The sequence below is a fragment of the Schistocerca gregaria genome, chromosome 8 (assembly GCF_023897955.1).
Source record: "Schistocerca gregaria isolate iqSchGreg1 chromosome 8, iqSchGreg1.2, whole genome shotgun sequence".
NCBI classification, from domain to species: Eukaryota; Metazoa; Arthropoda; class Insecta; order Orthoptera; family Acrididae; genus Schistocerca; species Schistocerca gregaria.
Genome location: NC_064927.1, coordinates 332307925 through 332320986, shown reverse-complemented (window position 1 = coordinate 332320986; position 13062 = coordinate 332307925). Strand labels below are relative to the sequence as shown.

The following is a 13062-nucleotide window of genomic DNA, read 5'->3' as shown; positions in this document are numbered from 1 at the left end:
TCTCATATGGGGGCGATCTTTTTAGCTGAAAGCCTCTTGCCTGGTGTCAGAGTGTAAATATGATATCGGAGCGCCTGTGCCTACCCAAAGGCCCTTCGCACACGCATGCATGGTTGTGGTCTAGAGTCGTGCTCAGATAGGGTAGTGGTAAGGAGTTTCATGTGTGGTGAGGTTCAGTGACCATGTTGGATTCTACTTAAAAATTCAGTCCCAGCAGGAAAACACTGTCAGGTTAGGCAATGCTACCCTAAAACGCCATGCCTACAAGAAGCTATGTCTGTCGAACCAACCAGTTCTGAGGCAACTCTTTACTCCTATTAAGTTGCCGTTTCCAGGTTGATCTTAACCGCCAGCTATTTCCCGGGAATGTGTTCCTGTGCTCGTGGCGCCCTTCTTCAAACCAAGGAGCTTCTCTAACGGTCACTACCATCTGGGTGACAACCATTACAGCTTGAGAAGTGTTGGCTTAAAACGAACCAGGCTCAATAAAGCTGTGTACAGAGAGAATAATATAAAGAAATTTCTGGATCCCTCTCGTCTCGAAACAACATTTAATATGTAGCTGAACTGCCTACTGAAATAGATTCAGTATTGCAAAATAACTGCTTTGGGTTCAAATGTGCTATTACCACTTGGAACACCGATTTTTACTGAATCCCAACATCTAATGTTTAAAGCTGAAACTGTTGTCTGAACTAAACTAATCTAAACTTCTCTCAAAAAGGCCATGAAGGCCCAATGGTACTGACCGGCCGCCGTATCATCCTGAGCCCAAAGGCGTCACTGGATGCGGATATGGAGGGGCATGTGATCAGCACACCGCTCTCCCGGCCGTAAGCCCGCTTCCGCGACCTGAGCCGCCACTTCTCAAAGCAGCTCCATAGTTTACGTCACAAAGGCTGAGTGCACCCCGCTGGCCAATAGCGCTCGGCAGACCGAATGGTCACCCATCCAAGTACTAGCCAAGTGCTAGCTCAGCTCGACAGCGCTTAACTTCAGTGGTGTGACGAAAATCGGCGTTACCACTGCGGCAAGGCCGTTGGCTTTAATAGTCTGAAGATGCGAATAATACCGAAACTGTCTTCAAAAGGGAATTGTAGCGGTTACCCTACAACGTCTCCATCAAGGGAACAATCCAGAAGTTCAAAATCGTCTGCCCGCAAAACCAAAAATATAAATTTTCGTTTGTTCAAAATCGTGTTTGTACGGTTCCTTTGAAGTATAATTATTTGTAACAGCATTGTAAAATTATATATCATATACATTCAAAAAGTAGGTATAAAAAAAGCATGCTTATCCCAATGCTACGTCGTGTCAAAATTTCAAAGCAGTTGGTCAAAAGATTTCGGAGAGTTGTGATTAGGAACATTTACTGTTTCTATATAAGTGCGTCTCCGAAAGTTCTTCGAGGATTCCTTTGAAATTTTGACACAGCACTGCATTCGAATACTCATGTGTTTTAATATACAAGCTGGACTACCATTTGGTGTATGCGTAAAATATATCTACTAAAACGCGAAACGTTATATAAATTTAAATTTTGGTTTGTTCCAAATCGAAAGTCCTTGAAATTTTGACACCTTGTCAATACGGGCCTTTTTTGAGGTACCTAATTATTTAACAGATGTATATTTTTAATACATGTAAAATATATGCGAATTGTGTAAAGAAAAAACTTTGTTACCAAAAATCTGGTAGTGAATCGTTGTATTTATGGGTTACTGATTTATGGTTACAATGCTACTACAGAATCTGAATTTGCAATAACAATAAATAAGGCTCAAGGTCCGAGAAAAGGGCGGAGAGAGAGGAGATGGACAGAGTCGTGAGATGAAGAAAACGTGAAGAAGGAAATTGAAGAAGAAGATGGATACGGGGGTGGGGGAGGAGATGGACAGAGAAAGGAGGGGTGATGGACACAGAAAAGGGGGCATGAGGAGATGGAGAGAGAAGGAGGGCAGAAGGAAAAGATACACAGAGAGAGAGAGACAGGAAACGAGGAGGAGGTGGACAAAGAGAGTGGGTAGAGAATGAGCTTAGGACGTACATCCAATTCTCAATTTTAATTCATTCTAGAAGAGTGTGTTTTCTCTGCTCTTTCATTTACATTTAAGCAGACTGAGCCACCGCAAAGCGTGGCCGGGTACAGCTAATTAAGGATGCAATTAATCTAGAGAGTCCGCCTTCAGTTTCTAAGGACACGGACGGTCTGCATAGAATTGATGCAAACAGTCCGTAGAATTTCCGTTTGATATCCTGAGGCTGGTGTGTCTGCAGCTTATACTCACATTCGCGCCTTGGGCAGGCTCTCGACTGAGGCGAACCTCTGCAGCGTCATCTGGGAGACACCGAGCGGCAACCAGCCGAAGAAGTTGCCCACGAGGAAGCCGAACCAGCTGTGGCGGGCCGTGAGTTCGAACCCGAGGCTGCAACACACGAAGTGAACTACTTTCTTACACGTCGAGTCTGTCAGATTAGTAGCACACTTTTGACATGTGAAGTTCTGCTGGCTGTATGATAGGATCATACTGAATAAAATATCTGCGATCTCTTTGATTGCTGTTGTTGGTAGCAGCCACCACGGAGACCAACATCATAAAGAGTGTTACTTCATGATATTGTGATATACCGTTGAGGCCTAAGCACGTACACCGTCACGGATTTGAGGTCGAATGGGGACCATAGCACCGAGAACGCGGGCCACATTCACCAATATGTATCCACGTATTTTAAACTCAGTATTTTACTTCAGTTTTTTAGAGTTCCGTACTTCAAATAGGATCCTTATAGGGTCACTATCGTTCAGCTGTTTCTGGGCCTGTATACACCATGCGAAGAAAAGTATCAGGACACCCCCAAGAACATACGTTTTTCGGCATTGTGCTGCCACCTACTGCCAAGTACATATCAGCGACCTCAGTAGCCATTAGACATCGTGGAAGAGCAGAATGGGGCGCTCCACAGTTGGTGGTGGTGGTGGTGGTGGTGGTTAGTGTTTAACGTCCCGTCGACAACGAGGTCATTAGAGACGGAGCGCAAGCTCGGGTTAGGGAAGGATTGGGAAGGAAATCGGCCGTGCTCTTTCAAAGGAACCATCCCGGCATTTGCCTGAAGCGATTTAAAGAAATCACGGAAAACCTAAATCAGAATGGCCGGAGGCGGGATTGAACCGTCGTCCTCCCGAATGCGAGTCCAGTGTGCTAACCACTGCGCCACCTCGCTCGGTGCTCCACAGTACTCACAGACTTCGAACGTGGTCAGATTATTGCGTGTAACTTGTATCATACGATATTTTCGCACTCCTAGCCGCGGAGGCTAGGCGTGTGGTCTGGGCGTCTTGTCAGGTTCGCGCGGCTTCCCCCGTCGGAGGTTCGAGTCCTCCTTCAGGTATGGGTGTGTGTGTTGTCCTTAGCGTAAGTTAAAGTTAGATTAAGAAGCGTGTAAGCCTAGGGACCGATGGCCTCAGCACTTTATTCTCATAGTCCTTAGCACAAATTTCCAATTTCCACACTCCTAAACAGCATTAAGTCCACTGTTTCCATTGTTATAGTGAAGTAGAAACGTGAAGGGACACGTACAGCACGAAAGCGTGTAGGCCGACCTCATCTGTAGACTCTCAGAGACGGCCGACATTTGAAGAGGGTCATAATGTGTAATAGACAGACATCTATCCAGACCATCGCATATGAATTCCGAACTCCATCAGGACCCTCTGAAAGTAGTATGACAGTTAGACGGGAGGTGAGAAAACTTGGATTTCATGGTCGAGCGGCTGCTCGTAAGCCCCACATAACCCCGATAAATGTCAAACGACGCCTCACTTGCTGTAGGGAGCGTAAACATTGGACGATGGAAAAGTGGAAAAACGTTGTGTGGAGTGACGAATCGCGGTACACAAGTGGCCATCCGATGCCAGGGTGTGGGTATGGTGAATGCCAGGTGAACGTCATCTGCCAACGTGTGTAGTGCCAACAGTAATATTCGGAAGCGGTGGTGTTACGGTGTGGACGTGTTTCTCATGGACGGGGCTTGCACGCTTCATTATTTTGCGCGGCACTATCGCAGCACAGGCCTACATTAACGTTTTAAGCACCTTCTTGCTTTACACTGTTGAAGAGCAATTCGGGGATGACGACTGCAATTTTCAACACGATCGTGGACCTGTTCATAATGCACGGCCTGTGGCGGAGTGGTTACACGACAATAACATCCCTGTAATGGACTGGCCTGCACAGAGTCCAGACATGGATCCTATACAACACCTCTGGAATGTTTTAGAACGCCGACTTCGTGCCAGGCTTCAGCGACCGACATTGATACCTCTCCTCAGTGCAGCAATCCATGAAGAATCGACTTCCATTCCCCAACAAGCCTTCCAGCACCCAATTAGACGTATGCCTGCGTGATTGGAAGCTGTCATCAAGGCTAAGGGTGGGCCAACACCATATTGAATTCCACCATTACCGATGGAGGGCGCCACGAACTTGTAAGTCAGTTTCACCCATGTGTCCGGATACTTTTGATCACATAGTGTATCTGTCGAGCTGTTCAAAACCCTTTTCTGAGAAACGTGTAAACGTATCAAATTCAAATTTATGTAAAAAACTAATGTCTATGAGCTTCTAAATCAATGCAGCAAGAAGATACGGCCATTTATGTCTATTTTGATACTCGCAAACTCACTCACTCAAACCTGTAGAGTAGTCCCCGTTGTCCTAGAATCTTGTCATTTAGCAAGAAGCAAGGCTTCAGAATTGAAGGAAAAAAAATCAGAGAAATGTTAATTTGTAATTGCATCTCACGAAGAAAATATTTCTTTTTTCATTTCTTATCGGAGTCCAAATAAATAACATCAAAACATTCTCTAAAGTCTTAGAATTCCCGGAACCGATATCTTGTCAGTATCAATATCGATAACAAGCAAAAGTCGTCGATGATCCTCAATTCCGGGGCTGAGTGAACTGTCAACTAGGTTTGTATGGAACCCTCAGAGTAAGAATCGTACTAAAACCTCGTCAACTTAAAAAAAAATATATTCTTGTGTCTTCTAACTGATGCGATGAGGATCGCCAGGAATTCTTCTCCTGTACCTACCTCTTCATCTGAGTAGTACTTGCAGCAGACGTCCGCAGTTATTTGCTGGGAATAATCCATTCGCTGCCCTCCCCCATCATTTTTACCCACTACATATACCACGGACGTTATTCACTAGTGCTTCAACATGTGTCCTATCATCCTGCCTCTCCTTCTTGTCATTGTTTACCTATTACTCTTTCTTCAGCGATTGTGATGAGTCACTTCACATTGCCTATCTTATCGGTCCCCCTAAGTTTCATCACTCTTCTGCAGCACCACATTTCAAACTCTTGGGTTCTCTTCTTTTAGGGTTTTTCCACAGTACATAATTCAAACCACGCAAACGTACATCTCCAGAAAATTCTTCCTCAAATTACGGCCTATGTTGACTTCTCCTTCTCCCACTTTTCCTGTCCTGGTATGCTTTTCAAGTTCTTCTTGTTTCGACCGTCATGGGTTATCTTGCTTCCAAGGCAGCAGAGCTCCTGATCTTCGTTTACTTCATGAACACAAATGTTGATGTTAAGCTTGTCACAACTCTCATTTCTGCGATTTATCGTTACCTTCATCTTTCTTCGGCGGACTCTCAATCCGTTTTCTGTACTCATAAGACACATCATTCCATGAAACCGGCACAAGGAATTCTTCTTCACCTTCGTTGAGGATACCAATGTCACAAGTGAATGTTATCGTTGATACGGTTTCACCTTTTAATCACACTGTTCAGAATTTCTTTTATTTCGGCTCTGTTTCTTCGGGGTATAGACCGGACAATAGCAGCGGAAGTCTGCGAACCTTCCTTGTACCCTTTTTAATTAGAACACATCATTCTTGGTCTTCCGATACATGTTGATTCTTGTACATGCTGCATGTTACCCGTATTTCTCTATACTTTACCCCAATTGTACTCAGGATCCATAACATCTTACACCATTTTAAAACGTTGAATGATTTTTCTACGCCAACGACTCCTATGAACAAGTCCTGATTTTTCTACAGTCTTGCTTCCATTATCAACCGCATGGTTACAATTATCTCTCTGGTGCCTTTACCTTTCCTAAAGACACTGATCGTCATTTAAGGAATCCGTAACTTTATTTTCCGTTATTTTGTATAGCATTCCAGTCAACAACTTAGATGCTTGGTCTTTTAAGCTGATTGTGTGGTAGTCCCCCACTTATCTGGTCCTGCATTCTTCGGAATTATGTAGATAACATATTTTAGAATGTCTGAACGCATGTCGCCAGTTGCATAAACTCTACATATCAACTCGAATAATAGTTTCGGTGCCGTTTTCCCCAACGATTTTAGACATTCCGCTGGAATGTTAGGTACCCCTTCTGCCTTATTTGATTTCAAGTCTTCAAGAGATGTTTTAAATTCTGACTTTTAAAGCTGTATCTTCAATTTCGTCGACATTGACTCCATTTTCTTCTTCTATCACTTCATCAGACAAGTCCACCTCCTCACAAAGACCTTTAAGGTTCTCTTTCGACCCATCCTCTCTCATCTCTGCTTTTGACAATGGATTTCTTACTAGACTCGTAATGCTATTGTGCTTGTTTTTAATTTCACCGAAGGTTCTTGTAACTTTCCTCAGTATTTCGGTATCCCGCTGTTCCTTCTTCCGCATGACTCTCTTAAACTTCAGTCTAACCTTCAGCATTACAAAATTGCTATCTTCTCCTAGGTTCGCCTCACAGTTCAGTATTTGATTTCGTAATCTGTCTTATCAGCTGGAATCTTCCAATTCTACAGACCTCTTCCACGTATAGCTCCTTCACTTGTGATTCCTGAACAGAGTATTCGCTTTATTATTAGTTGAAATTCATGGCGGTACTCAATTAGCCTTCGTTCTCTCTCATTACAAGTCCATAACCTCAGCTGGCCGAGCGGTTCTAGGCACTACAGTATGGAACCACGCGACCGCTTCGGTCGCAGGTTCGAATGCTGACTCGGGCATGGGCGTGTGTGATGTCCATTGGTTTAAGTAGTTCTGAGTTCTAGGGGACTGATGACCTCAGAAGATAAATCCCATAGTGCTCAGAGCCATTTGAACCTTAACCTCAGCTAATATCTTCTTCTGTTGCTTCCCCTGCAACTGTGCTCCAACCACACATGAGCCATACATTTTCTCTCCTTTTAAGTATTGAATTAATCGTTCAGTATCCTCATATACTTTTCCTATTTGTTCATCTTCTGCCTGCGACGTCGGCAAGCATTCCTGAACTATTGTGTCTGCGTTGGTTTGCTTTTGAGACCTACTCTACCACTGAACTGTAAATAGTAAGCCATCATCGACCCTACCTTCCTATGCACAGATAATCCTACTCGCATTATACTATTTTCTGCTGTTATTATTATTACCCTTTATTCTTCTGACCAAAAATCAATCTTTTCTTTCCATTTCACTTTATTGAATCCCACTATATTCAGATTAAGCGTACGCAATTCGCTTTTCAGATTTTCATTCTTCTGTACCACAATAACACTTGGGACATTTCTCACTCCGACTTTTACAATTTTAATCTTTGGTTGTTTATTCTACCTATTTCTTAGCAGTCCTCTCTCAGGGATCCGAATGGGGGACTAATCCGAGATCTTTATCCAACGGAAAAGAGTTTATCTCAACACTTTGTAGTTACATGCTACATGTCTTGTGGATACACGTCATATTATATCCTTAAATCAAGATTTCCATTGCCTCCTGCATCCTTTTGCCGTTAATCATTGCTGATAATTCCGCCTTTGAGGAGCAGCTTCCCAACCCAAGGGCAAAAGGCTGCAATGCAACTCTCTCCGTTTCGGCACCGTCTTTAACAAGGTCGATGAGAGAACGAGGGTGACTTCTTACGCTGGAAGTTTTCGGCCGCTGTTTCAGATTAAGCAGCGTCTGGGTACTAATACGGACCCAGGGCATTTTTATTACAAATCAAAAACGCTGTACGTTTTTCGATCTGTTTCTTCGTTGTTTTTTCATCATTAGTGCTGCATTAGTGTCACTTGCCATCTTTCAAATTCTATTGATGAGAAATACGCCGGCTTCTTTTCTTTCTTTTATTGGTACAGAGGGTACCTAGTCGCCTGGCCGAATGCACTTAGCTATCGTGTCTGCAAAAGTTAATTCTGGTTAGGCTTATACGGGGATTTCGGCCTTGGCCATCTGCGTGGTACAGTCCCGACGTCTGCCTGGAGAGACCGAGGAAATCTGTGGACCTCGATCACAACTTCCGTAACGGGAATTGAACCCACGTCCTCCCGAATGCCAGGATTGAACTTTGCTGCTAACCTTCAGGCTCGGTAGACTCCTATACCACGGGTGTTTCCATACAACATGTGAATTCAACACCTAAAAGTATTTCATTTTATTTGTTATATTTTGCGTAGTTGGTGGTGAATTGCTTTGCGCGGGGGCGATCAAAAGATTGAAATTTTTTTATTGAAACCTCATTTACTACATGCTATTTAAATTTCAATTCCTTAATATTACGTTTCAGTATCACTCCAAATGTGATATAAAAATAATAATCGACAAAAGCTTGTACGGGGCCACGCCTCATGCTTGTTACGTATTTCCTATGCAGTTACTACCCGGGGGGGGGGGGGGGGGAGGGGAATCTTTCGGTGTTCAGGAGATGCAGAACTTCTACAAAAATGTGTGCATGGAAAAAGTCAAAATCCTAATGAAAGTTACAACTGTCTGATAGGAAAACCATACTCATAGGAAGCATGTGGTTTCACAGCTGTTGATGAAGCTGCACCGTATGGTTCTTGTTTAGTTTTTATGTGTGCTAATCTTGGCAGACTACGGTCTCTGCTGAGGTTAGGATTTGATTCAGGAGCTTTCACACTGTCGGTATTGAACAACAGCATTGATGTAGCTGACATTGTTATTCAGTTTTAAAATCAAGTTAACCTAAGAGGACATGCAAACAAAGACTACTTGAAGATGAAGAAGAAGAGAATGCATATAATTTGCACTCGTTAACCCAGGGCTGATACATACGCTGTCAAAGCCCTTAACTTACGTTTCGAGAACTTTACATATCTTCTCCTCACAAACCACTGACATTATAACACTTCGCAGGAAAGCTTCTGTAAAGTTTGGAAGGTAGGAGACGGATACTGGCAGAAGTAAAGCTGTGAGTACCGTGCCTGAGTCGTGCTTCGGTAGCTCAGTTGGTAGAGCCCTTGCCCGCGAAAGGCAAAGGTCCCGATTTCGAGTCTCGGTCGGGCACACAGTTTTAATCTGCCAGGAAGTTTCATATCAGCGCACACTCCGCTGCAGAATGAAAATCTCATTCTATAACACTTCAGTTTGGCAGTAATTTAGTCAGTACTATAGTGACACATTCTGTGAAGGGAGTCGTGACTTACTACAATAGTAAGCCATTTATGTAACAGAAAATCCCTAATATTTGGTTTCTTGTTTTGCACAAATTTGGAGAGCTGTAAAAATCTAGCATACGAAAAGACCAATATTGTGTTCCACAGATATTTTCAGTAATTCTACATCGAAGTTTGTACAAATATACTTGTACTCACCTCATTGAAAAAAGATCACTCTACCACCAAGGAAGTCATTCTCTGATTTCTTAGGGGATGTTCTACCATCCTGTCCCTTCCTCTTATCAATGTTTTCCATAAATTCCTTTCCTTTCCGATTCTGCACAAAACATACTCATTCATTACCTAATAACTCCATCTAATTTTCAGTATTATTCTGTAGCATCACATCTCATATACTTCGATTCTATTCTGTTCTGGGTTCCCCACACCCATGTTTAACTACCATACAGCGCTGTACTATAATCGTACATTCTCAGAAAGTTCTTCCTCAAATGAAAAACACTCCGTCTTCAGGCCACAAGTGGCCCATCGGGACCATCCGACCGCCGTGTCATCCTCAGCTGAGGATGCGGATAGAAGGGGCGTGTGGTCAGCACACCGCTCTCCCGGTCGTTGTGATGGTTTTCTGTGACCGGAGCCGCTGCTGTTCGGTCACGTAGCTCTTCAATTGGCATCACGAGGCTGAGAGCACCCCGAAAAATGGCAACAGCGCATGGCGGCCCTGATGGTTACCCATCCAAGTGCCAGCCACGCCAGACAGCGCTTAACTCCGGTGATCTGAGGGAACCGGTGTATGCACTGCAGCAATGCCTTTGCCCTCCTCAAATTGAGGCCAATGTTTTATACCAGTAGACTTCCCTTGGCGAAGAATGACACTTTGCCAGTGCTAGTCTGCTTTTTATGTCCTCCTTTCTCCGTACGTCAAGAGTGATTTTGTTGCCGAGGTAACAGAATACCTTAATTTCATCTACTTCGTGATCGTCAATCCTGATGTTAGGCTTCTCACCGTTCTCATTTCTGCGACTTCTTATTACTTACGTCTTCTTTTGATTTACTCTCGTTCCGCATTCTGCACTCATTAGACTGTTCACTCCATGCAATAGCCACTGTAAATCTTTTTCACTTACATCGAGGACAGCATGCCACCTTCGTACCTTACCGTTGATACCTTTCACCCTGAAGTCTAACCCCAATATTGAACGGTTCTTTTACTTCCGTTATTGCTTGTTCCTGTATATTCGATATACAACAGTACGGGCGAAAGACTGTCTTACATAATATTACTCCGATCGCCTCGTTCTCGGTCATCCACTCTTACTGTTTCTATTGTATATTTCCTGTCTTTTTCTATAGCTTACTCCCATTTTTCTCAGAAAATTGGATGTTATCTTGAACAGTATTACATTGTTGAAACTTACTCTAGTTCGACAAATGTTATGTATGTGCCTTGACTATTCTTTAGCCTTTTTCTGTTAAGAAGCGCAAACTGACGACTGCCCCTCTGGTGCCAAAATGATTGTCTTCTAACAAATCCTCGCACTTATCTGAACATGGTACCTCTGCAGTCATAAAGATTATATTTTTCCGAAAGCTCTAATGGTACTTAGCCAGTCTTATAGATTCTACAAACCAACCTATATAGTACTTTGGATCCCACTCTCCCAACAATTCTAGAAATTCTGGTGCTGTGTTATCTATCTGTTCTACCTTATTTAATGATAAGTCTTCCAATAATATAGGTCTTCAGTATACCCTCACCACATGTCTGCTTTCTCCTCTGCGATTGACAGTGCGATTCCCATTGCGATTTTAGTGGTACCACCATTACTTGTAACTTCACCGAAGTTTGATTTCTCTTTTCTGTATGCTGAGACATTCCTCCCGATGGTCATTTATTTTTCGATTTCTTCACATCTTTTTCGCAGTCATTTCGCCCTGTCTTCCTCTGCACTTCCTACTTATTTTATTCCCAAGGGATTTACATAACAGTGTGTCAGTCTCTGCCTGAGCATTTATGTAGTTCCTTCTTTCGTCGGTCAATTGAAGTATTTCTTCAGTTACGCACTGTTTATTTGCGAATACCTGCCAACTATCTATGTTTCTCTATCATACTTCTACGATTGCCCTTTGTAGAGCTCTCCCACCCCTACAAGCGAAATGCCTCTTCTCTTATTCTTTATCTCAGTATCTATATTCTTATCAAACTTCAAACAATTCTCTTAAACTTCAGTCTCCGCTTCGCCATTATTAAATTGGGATCTGAGTGTTCCAGGGCACGCCTTATAATCCAATATCTGATTTCGGAACCTCTGTCTAGATGTAATCCATCTGGAATCTTTCTGTGTCTCCAGTTTTCTTCCAAACGTACTTCCTCCTGCTCTAATAACTGCTGAACAAAAAATTCGCTATTACCATCTGAAACATACTGCAGAACTCATTTAGCCTTCCTCCTCTCTCATTCCTACCACCAAGTCCATATTTTCCCGTAACCCTTTCTCCTACTCCTTCCCCAATGCTTCATATTTATTTCATTTCCTGCTCCCTGGCCGTACTAAATTACCAGTTCAGTGAACTCATATATATATATATATATATATATATATATATATATATATATATATATATATATAGAGAGAGAGAGAGAGAGAGAGAGAGAGCTAATACATGCAAACAGAGTCCCGACCAGAGATGGAAGGGACGCCTTTATTAGATCAAAACCAATCGGTCGGCTCGTCCGGTCGGTTTGCCTTGGTGACTCTGAATAACTTTGGGCTGATCGAACGGTCCTCGTGCCGGCGACACATCTTTCAAATGTCTGCCTTATCAACTGTCGGTGATAGGTTTTGCGCCTACCATGGTTGTAACGGGTAACGGGGAATCAGGGTTCGATTCCGGAGAGGGAGCCTGGGAAACATGTCTCTTGATCTTGCGTTTACGATGTAGCATATATGCCGGAACTATCGTTGTCGGCTTTAGACTGGTGTCGAATCTGATGAGAACAAGCCTATCAATGAACTGCTCACAGTAACTCGCCCTTCCTGTTCATAACGAATTCTAGTCCATTTACAACAGTTTCTGCTGCTGTTGATATTGTCCTATATTCGTTTGACCCGGCCACGTACCCTCTGTACGTCTAGATTCTACCTTTGCTTTTCCCTTTCTCGGTTTTCTAACTTTCCGACGTGCAAATTTCTGACATTCCAAGCTCGTCGTAGAATGTTATCCCGTCATTATCTATTCTATTTTTCTCTTGTGGACACCACCCCCTTGGATGTCTCCCTCTGCCACCCTCCTCCAGAATTACTGCACTTTTTCAACTACAGGCCATATGTCCTGTTGATACACATTATGTGTCTATAAATCATTGGTTTCCGTGGCCTTTTGCATTCTCCTACCGTTGAAAAAAGGGCAGTTTCCCACCTCAAGAGGAAGAGGGTGCACTTAACCGCTGTCCGTTCCTCGCCCCTCTTTGACAAAGCCATTGGCAGGAGGAGGGCGACTTCTTATGCTTGAAGTCTTATGCGGCCTCTGATGATGAATTACATTCATAATTTTAAACAATACCTGTGTTTGAACCCGGGACGCTGGGCGTTTTGACTATGGGTGAAAGATGCTACCCCTACACAACACGTGTAG

At 43.3% G+C, this 13062-nt stretch overlaps 1 protein-coding gene across 2 annotated transcripts in view; it reads right to left on the bottom strand.

Annotated features, from left to right (window-relative positions):
- Positions 1-13062, bottom strand: part of LOC126284326 (sodium-coupled monocarboxylate transporter 1-like) — a 143700-nt gene that overhangs the window by 69611 nt on the left and 61027 nt on the right. For both annotated transcript variants that reach the window (XM_049983170.1, XM_049983169.1), the window contains exon 8: positions 2289-2426. In XM_049983170.1, coding sequence (XP_049839127.1) covers positions 2289-2426 — 138 coding nt within the window. The remainder of the gene's footprint in view (positions 1-2288; positions 2427-13062) is intronic.